The sequence below is a fragment of the Microtus ochrogaster genome, linkage group LG2 (genome assembly GCF_000317375.1).
Source record: "Microtus ochrogaster isolate Prairie Vole_2 linkage group LG2, MicOch1.0, whole genome shotgun sequence".
In the NCBI taxonomy this organism is placed as follows: Eukaryota; Metazoa; Chordata; class Mammalia; order Rodentia; family Cricetidae; genus Microtus; species Microtus ochrogaster.
The window spans coordinates 34,088,162-34,097,242 of NC_022028.1; the positions used below are offsets into that span (position 1 = coordinate 34,088,162).

Here is a 9,081-nt window from a genome sequence, read left to right on the forward strand (position 1 = left end):
AAAAGAAAAGAAACTGTGAGGTAGTTATCAACAACACCATGAGGAACCCAGTGCCCTGGCCACATAGGGAAGGGTCCAGCACCCATCCACCATGGCCATTTGAAGAAGCTCAAGAAACAGACTATTCTGAGCCATAGTCTGTCCATCTGGGAAGCAGAAAGTCAGCCCCACCCCCATGATGCTGTCAGCAGGAACTAAGACTCCAGTCTGCATAACACCCCCAGATTCCCAGAGAGCATACCCACCTGAAACTCGCCCTTGGTGAACTTGGCATCAGGCACACTCACTAGTTCCTCCTCGCCCACCTCAGGGCAGCCCTGAGGGATGACAGAGCTGGATGGAGCACCCCCCTCTTCGACCCCTTCCCCACCCCCAGAATCCCTGCTGGGAGAATCCCAGGACTACGTCAGGCATGACCTCTGCCCCTCCAGTCCCCACCCTTGCCTGGGATGATGTCTGACCTCACCCGGAAGGCCACACCTACCCCAATGTGCCAGCAGGTCAGCACGGCCACCACCATGGCAGTCGTGGTGCGGCCCTGGCCACTAAGGCAGCTGAAGACAAAGCCTGTTCCTGGGTCCTTAGTGAGAGCAGCCCGCAGGGCCTCAAGCAGTCGGTCAAAGTCCTGAAGTGACAAGATCACAGTCTGAGTCCAGAGGTGTCACTGACTGAACAGACTTACATTGGTGACCTCCATCCAAGTGGTAACCCCAGTTTTCTGGCCCCATGTGCCCCATCATACACCTAACCTTGTCCATGTCACGCACAGCTCACTAGATTACACACAAGACCACATGTATGTGAAAAGCTGTATTCTTGTGTATGTGCCCATCCCAGGCACCCAGGACTGGGCATATGAGCAGATGCAACACACTTCTGGGACTCTGCCAGTCCTCCACCTGACGGGTCACACACAGGTGTTTTCTGACCTGGTACCCAGTCGCTCTGCCTGAGAACCAGGTCCTGGTCCTGCCTGAGCTCATTCGAACACTTAGAGAGCAGCCACCAGGGGGCAGCACTCCACCAGCTGTGAGCCCACAGAGAGCTGGGCAAAAGCAACAGCCCTGACACCATCACAGGGACATCCACAGGTCGCATGTGCCAGACACACACAGCCTACAGACGTACCAGTACCTGAAAGACAAACCGCACAGACGGCTGCAAACATACATCTGCCACATGAACACCACCTCAGTCACAGAGCCGGATTCCACAGGGTTTTCTCCATGAGCACACCCGCCCCCATAGATACAGCATCTCCACATAGCCCACAAACACAAGACAGATGCTATGAACTCCGTGGGAACCTACACCCCACACCACCAGGGCACCGTTCATCATATATCCTTCCAACAGGCACGTGAGCACACTCCTGCCCCTGTAACACATGGTACACATGCCTGCAACATATGATGCGCACACTGGCCCCGCCACACAAAGCATATGCAGGTAGGATACACATGCAATGGGCACATGAGTTTGCATGCATGCACACACGCGCACACACAAAGATGGGAACATGCTTCTGAGGCCACATGTGGAGCCCATTAGACAATCCCCTGGCCCCATTATAAAGTTGAACTGCTTTTCCCAGGCCAAGGAAGAAGAAGAGACATCTGGTCCCCAGAGGTTTGGCCCCTCACCTCCTCCCGGGGGGCGCAGAAGTCTGGCACGGGAATGCGGTGGTAGGTAAGGCCAAGGCAGGTCCCCCGGTGCTGGCTGAAGACCTCCTGCGTGGTCAGGCACTTCTGGAACCTGGGAGTGGTAGGGTTCTTCGTGTTGGGAGCAGGAGCACTCAGGTGGGCCTTCAGTTGGGTCTCCAGGGCCTGGACAGGAGTAGGACATGGGGTAGAGGCCACTGAGATGGGCCAGAGAGGCAGGAACCTGCAGAAGCCATAACTAGTGCTGCCTTGCCAACCTCAGGGCAGAACCACCCCAAAGGCAGAAAAGCCACAGGAGAATGGGGACATGGAAACACGGGAATGGGGACATGGAAACACGGGAATAGAAGGTCTGGACCAGCAGCTGCCCGAATCATCTGCTCCTGGGCCGCACTCCTCCATTCACACAAGAGGAGTGCAGGCCCTCTGGCTCTCTCCCTCATCCCCCTTCTCTCCCAAGTGCCACCCATGCGGACCGTGTGAAAAGCCAGAAACCCTACCTCCAGCTGCTCAGGGACCAGGGTCGGTCCGGGTGGCCACAGGCTGTGTATGTACCCATCACACTCCAATACAACTTCTTCCCTCAGGTTGATCCAGACCACCTGCCGTAGCTTCCTCTTGGCATCAGACAGGTAGGCCAGGATGCCGCCTAGGGCCTGGGGGACGAGGGGCTGTCAGGGCCAGGGCTAGCCTTTCCCCCCCGTCCCCATGTTTGGACCTGAGCTTGGGAGCGGCGGGCACCTTGGCACTGGGCTGGGCGGTGCCATAGATAGGCATGCGAGGTACACGCCGGAAGTTGGCTACGTCCATCTCTCTGACAGTGCCGAGCTCATCCGGGGAAACAAGATCATCAGCTTCCTGTAGAGAGGACGGCAAACCTGCAGTTCACAGTTACCAACCAGATCCAGCCTCCGTGGGCAAGTGAGATGGGAACATCGTTCTACTGGGTGCAGGGCATGCATGGCTGGACACCTGCAGCCTTCTTAGTACCCTGGCAGAGATGTGATGACAGGTACCCTCCAGAGAAATCTAGCTCAGACGCCCTATAGTTCAGTGTGATACTGTGTCAAAACCCTGGGCTTTGAGATGAAGAAGAAGGAGCTAAAACACTAGCTGGAACATGGCGCCTGAACATGGCACATTCTGCTCACAGGAGGAGCCTACCAGCCCCCTGGCCACACTTCCCCAGCCCTGCAGGAACCTAGAACTCCTTGGCCCAGCCCACTACACAGATACACAGCCACTTACCAGGGAGCCCTTGGCGATCAGGTCCCCCGGGGCCACGGGCCCCACTGAACTCAGCAGCACGGGCAGACGGTACAGCTCTGGGTGGATGCACAGCCATCGACCGAAACTGAGGGCGAAGGCCAGGGGGTACTGCAGCCCGAGGCCAAGAGAGATGGGGCGTTGAGGGATGTGGGGCCATCTTGAACTCTCCCCGCCTATCCATGGAAAAGGGAGCCCCAAAAAGTATCATTGTGGTCCATGGGGAGGAGAACAAGTAGGTGAGGGAGGAAGAGGATGGTTGCTGCCCTGACCAAGATAGTCTAGGCCTGGGCTGGGAAGGGAAAGGGGACATGGGAATGGGGCAATGGGGGCAGAAACAACATTTACCTGGACCCCTTCTTGCCCCTCCCAACCTTCCTCAGAGACCAACACACACAATACCACTCTATTCCACATCCCATGGGGTCCCTGTTGCTGGGGTGGGAGGACTGGCGCTCCCTCAGTCCCACCTGCTCATGCAGATAGTAGTTAAATAGGATCAGGTAGAAGTATAGCTCCAAGCTCTGCAGCGCCCTCTGCTGGACAGCATGCTGGATACCACTTTCCTAAGGATAGACGGGGGAGGGAGAAATGACACGTCAAACATGGAGCTGCCCCTCAGCTGGGTATAGAAGAGTAGAAGATTCCAGGAGGCACTCTCTAGCTCCATGACAGTTCTGCCAGGCTGGAAGTCCTTCCACGTGTCTATCCCATTAGCTGTGGTCTATCTGTAGTACTGAACTCTGTGGTGACCACACAGGGAAAGGATGGCTCTGGTGCAGTTGCTGCCTCTCCAGGCCGGTTCCCAGCCCTGGGAGAGGGGACAAGGATGAGGAGTAGACAACACAACTCCCCATGTTCCATTTCTCCTGTGACGAAAAAGGGGTGATGATGCACACCTTTAATCCCAGCACTCGGGAGGCAGAAGCAGGCGGATCTCTGTGAGGTCAAGGCCAGCCTGGTCTATAGAGTGAGTTCCAGGACAGCCAGGGCTACAGAGAGAAACCCTGTCCCAAAAACTTAAACACACACACACACACACACACACACACACACACACACACACACAGAGAGAGAGAGAGATGCGACACTCCTGGGGCCTATTGCTACCCCTAATTCACAGGCAGAAAACAGAAATTCCAAATAACAGAGCAACTTCCTCCAAGTCACCCAGCTGACAAATGACAGGACTCCCTGTCCTCTGACTCGGGTCCCAACTCCCCCAGGCATTGGGGTATCCAAAAGAGCCCATGAGTTCCACCTCCTGACCCTCAAACGTCGCCAGCCAGGTCAGTAACCTAGAAGGCAAGTGAGATCTGAATCGAATTGGTGCCTGAAAGAAGAGTCAGCGCCTACGGTAAACCTGGACCCCACCCCTATCTCTGGGAATCTGCACCTCCAGGGGCTACGCAGCTTTTTCTATAGAAAGCTAGAGTGAGTAGGCTAGATGGGCAGCGTGGGGGTGGGGGCACAGTCTCAGTCTCACCCCTTTAGGTTGCCATGGCAGCGTGATAGCTCTGCCTGTGACATATGAGTCAACCATAAGACGATGCCGGGGAGACAGAGATGGAGCACGATCCCTGGGCTCTGAGCCAAGTTCTGATGACCCTTGACCCCTGGTCTAGACTAGGGGATAATGCTGGGCTCTGATGACCCCCACCGCAGAGGCAAGAGGGAAATCCAGATACTGCTAGAGAGATGAAGCTGCTCCAGACAAAAGCAATTACAGGACAGGGGTGTCGACAACTGGGGCCTGTCTGGTGACAGTGGCAGGTGACATTTAGCCCATGCATTTTCCCTCACATGACCCCAATTGTCCTACCAGCTAATTTTCATCCCTTGCCCCACTTCACAAAGAGGGCAATGAAGGCTGAAGGCGCAAAGCAGATGCCCAAGTCCCCACCTCTGTAAGTGACACCAGGACCATGACCAGGCAGATGGATTGGGAGACCTCATTCTTACTCAACAGGTCAATGCAGGTTGACCTGGCCACTAGTTTACGTGACAGAGCCATTAAAAATCTTCTCAATGATAAAATGCAAGGATTCACATTAAAACTAGGGGCAGCTGCATAGAGAATCGCAAACACAGTTAAAGAGCATGCTCAGGCAGCGACCAGTGCAAGGTGCCACTGCTTCTCCTGTTTCTAATTCCTCAGTTTTCCCATCATGGAAACACAGCTCTCAAGGACTTTTTTTTTTTAAGTGTTAAAGAAGGAAAAAATTGTAAGGGCTTAGATTCTTTCCGTACACTGAACACAAACACTGTTGGTCCCCTTTTCTCCCCGGAACTAGGGACGGGGCTGCGAGCCAGCGCAGCCCTGCTCCTGAAGCTGCGGGATGGACACAGCCCGCTCTTCCTAGGGAAGGTCCAGTCGTTTCCTTTGTAGGAAGAGTTCCTGTATGAATCCCCAAAGTACCCCAGAGATCCCTGAATTAAAGGCTGGATCCTGGGGTGACGCTGTGGGAAGGTGACAGGTTCGTGAAGGGGCAGGGACTAGCAATAGCTCTTTAGGTCACTAGAGATGTGCTCTAAAAGGGGGCTGTGGGATGCTGGCTGCCTCTTCCTATCTTTTTGTTCCCTGGCTGTGATGTGAAAAGTGTTGTCCCACCATAATGTGCTGGCCAGAAGACAGAACCACAGGCACCGCCTCTCCCCTCCCTCTCTCTCTTCCCCTCTCCCTCCTTCTCACTACCTCTTCTCTCTCTGCTGACCTGGAACACACCATCCAGCCCAGGCTGCCCTTGAACTCAGTTCCCTGCCTCAGCAGCAGTGTGCAGATCACCAGCCTGCACCGCTCCTGGCTAGCCTGCCCTTTTTACGAGCTGACTGTCTCAGCCTCGAGTTCTTCATCACTCTCACATAAAACTGACTAAAGTGATGATCTGGGAAACATCCGTGTCCAGAGGTCTCAGCAGGCCCCTCTGTCCGTGCTGTTTATTCTGCAGCCAAGAGACCTGCTCAGAAAAAATAAACTTCCTCTTCCTCGGCCTTCCCGCTGGTCCAGCTGCCCACCCCACCCCCTCTAGAAACCACTGAGAAACAACAGTGAAAACTCCCAGTCCCAAGCAGAGTCCAGCATGTTCCTCGTCGCCTCACCTGCACGGGGCTCTCTGGCCTAATGCTTTCCAGCTTCTTCTGGTTTCTTAGGACCTCTTCCTTCAGGTCATGCAACTCTGCACAGGCAGTGACCGCTCGGTCCACCTAGAGCCAGAACAGGGGGACAGAGAATCGGGGAGGACGGTCAGAGAGAAGGGGTGTAAGGGAAAAAGAGACCCCCACACACACTCCAGTGACAGGAGCAAACGCCCCACTACCCACTACCCGTGCTGTACTGGCCCAGCCCCTTGCTCACCTCCTCTACCATCTTCCTTCCCTGGGGCACCGTGTGAATGAAATCTTGGATCACCTGAAACTGCTCCATGGGTAGGGGTTTGGTCAACAAGGAGGCAGCCCTGACAAGGTGAGAGTCAGGAGGGTGGTGAGGAACAACCACACAACCCTCTGCCACCCACCAGCCACCGGGAAGCATCAGATTGCAGGATCCTTCTGAATTTCATAGGGGGAATGAAGGCTCAGAAGGGTCCAGTGCCTCTCCAGGGCACCAAGCAAATCTGTGGCAAATGAGGCGATGATGCCCTGCCTTCTGGATGTGGTCCCATCATCCCAGAGGTGGCTTTGCACTCTTCTCTCCTGGTGTCCCAACCCCTGCCACTCACTCTGGCTGGGAGGTGGTTCTACTGCAGTGGAACAGCACGAGGGTACCCAGGACCATGCCCACGTTGGTCCTGCCCACACCTGACTGGCAGCTGAACAGGAGAGCAGGGGGAGGCCCGTGGTTATCTCGGAGCCGCAGAAGGCCGGGGGTCTCCTGCAGGAGGGAACGTGAACGACCGTCAGGCAAGTGTGTGATGGGAAAACCCTGAGGCTGAGGCCCCAGTCAGGCTAATGACATCCGCAGCAAGCCAGGGTTAGAAAAGTAGCGCAGCCTCTGATGTCAAGTCTGCGGCCAGATCTGATCCATCTGCTCCCAGGGCCTCAGGTCCTGCCCCTGCCCAGCCTCAGGGGAACTCAGAGAACAGGCCAGGAATCTCATGGGGTCTGGAATAGGAGCTACTCTCAGGGTCCCAGGCCCTACGTTGACCTGATGCCCTTCCCCATGTAATACAAATGTCCCAAAATGGGATGGGACAGAAAGCCGCCCCCCCCCATGCCCAGTAAATCAGAAACAAGCCTGTGGGACAAGAATCTCGAGCTTGACTGAAAAAGGGAAGAAGGAGGTCTAGACAGGAGGGAAGGTCTCCTGCACCACACAGCGAGTGCGCAGTCAAGCCATGGCTAGAACCAGGTCCTCCAGGTATCAGTTTTGGACTCTGGTATTAGAGAATTGCGATATGTATACTCAGGTGCATGTGTGCACACAGACACATGTACACACACTGCAGAAGGATGCATCTATGCACACGTAAGGATACAGACACCACCCCACACCCCAACATATTGGACCCTATATACATCATAGATCGAACCTTCCACAGAGATAGCCAGAGGTCACACTCACCCTGAGCATCTCCATGGAGACCAATGAGTGACACCTATTCCTACTTACCACTTCCAGAAGTCCCTCCCCTCAGTCCCACTTACCCGGAGGACACTGACAAAGGCATCGAACTGGGCTTCCAGGGGGGCCCCTTGCTCTGGCAGGGGAAGACGATGATATCTGCCGGAAGAGAACAGCCCGTGAGCCGGGCAATGACCTTGGGGAGCAGCTCAAGCCCTCATCCCCCAAGCACAGGCCTGATGTGCAGATGGGGAAACTGAGGTAGCAGCTGGAGAGCCAGCCCAGAGAGGACATCAGCTCCGGATACCTGTAGGTAGGCTGCAGGAACAGCGGCCGCTTATATACTTCCTCGGTCACGTGCACATCATCCTCACCTCGGATGGTCACGGTGTGCGGCTCCCCACGCAGGTCCTCTGTGTTGTGGTACACATGGTACGTGTTCTCTCTCAGCTGGGCGAAGTCGTGGATCTAGAGTGAGATGCAAGAATCAGAGGGATATGACCTGAGCTTCCTAGGCCTCCTTGATTGCCCCTCCCCGGTCTGGGGACCAGGCCACGTGGAGGCTACACATAGGCTTCTTGTCCTTCAAGAGGGAGCCACGTGGCCAGAGGCACTCTGCCCTGCCTACAGGGATCAGGCCTGAGGGCAGCCAGACCTGCGTGGACTGATCATGACCACCATGGAGGTCAGTTGGAGGGCTCTGCCCACGGAGCAGTGGAAATGAGCTTAGCTACCTGGCCGGGATGAGGCTCAGTCAGCTGAAACAGAAGTAAGAGAGGTAAGGAAAGGCTAGTCCCGGCAAGGCCTAAACTTCCTCATAGCCATCTATCTCTAAAGCATGGTGACCCCTACGTTCCTCTCATACCCCTCTCTGGTGTGTCAATCATCTCAGAGCCCCCCACCAAGACTCGGTTGGGAGAGAAGAGGTGGCCCTGGAATCTTGGAGACAGGCCCAGCAAGCGACTCCATAGTGCCACACATGACCAGTGAGTAGCCCAACTTCAGCCTTGGGCCTCCTACCCTCGATCTCTTCTTACCAGACCAGACCCCTCCCTACACCAGGACTGGGGAGTAAAGGAGGAGCGTGGTGAGAGAGGGACAGAAATAGGCCAGCTTGGAACAAGAGGTCAACGGTGCAGCCAGCCACTCACCCAAGCAGGGCACGAAAGCTGGGGAGTGCAGGCCAGCAAAGGCTGAGTGGCTCCCACACCCAGAATGGTTTCAGGGGCATGTCTGGAGAGCAGACTGGAGTCTCCGCTCAGACATTCGAGGCCAGTGAGGGAGAAACGCTCTCAGCACGTGGCCACCCCCCACAGGCCCTCACCTCTTTCCGGATGGCCAGCTCCAGGCTCTCAGCCTTGATCCCCGGCCCGGGACCCCTGAGGTTCTCATGAAGGCTCTCCTTGTCTCGAGGTGTGTAAGACACGAAGTCCTCCTCGGCACGCAAGAACAGCACAGGCTCCTCCCGCACACAGAAGATGATACACTCCTGTTAAGAGAAGCCATTGCCCCTGTGCTGCACGGATATCAGTCCCCTGTGCAACCTCTAGGCCTTTGCCCAGATAGTTCCTCCCTCATGGGGGATGGGGGGGT

General features: G+C 55.8%; 1 protein-coding gene across 3 annotated transcripts in view; it reads right to left on the reverse strand.

The window, feature by feature from the left end:
* Pald1 (phosphatase domain containing paladin 1) overlaps window positions 1–9,081 on the reverse strand; it is a 61,398-nt gene that overhangs the window by 19,261 nt on the left and 33,056 nt on the right. For all 3 annotated transcript variants that reach the window (XM_013351090.2, XM_005360086.2, XM_013351091.2), the window contains exons 5-17: window positions 8,813–8,977; window positions 7,796–7,956; window positions 7,572–7,647; window positions 6,647–6,798; window positions 6,283–6,382; window positions 6,027–6,131; window positions 3,398–3,493; window positions 2,910–3,038; window positions 2,403–2,519; window positions 2,162–2,317; window positions 1,644–1,826; window positions 485–625; window positions 246–317 (exon numbers count right to left, since the gene is read on the reverse strand). In XM_013351090.2, coding sequence (XP_013206544.1) covers window positions 246–317; window positions 485–625; window positions 1,644–1,826; window positions 2,162–2,317; window positions 2,403–2,519; window positions 2,910–3,038; window positions 3,398–3,493; window positions 6,027–6,131; window positions 6,283–6,382; window positions 6,647–6,798; window positions 7,572–7,647; window positions 7,796–7,956; window positions 8,813–8,977 — 1,653 coding nt within the window. The remainder of the gene's footprint in view (window positions 1–245; window positions 318–484; window positions 626–1,643; window positions 1,827–2,161; window positions 2,318–2,402; window positions 2,520–2,909; window positions 3,039–3,397; window positions 3,494–6,026; window positions 6,132–6,282; window positions 6,383–6,646; window positions 6,799–7,571; window positions 7,648–7,795; window positions 7,957–8,812; window positions 8,978–9,081) is intronic.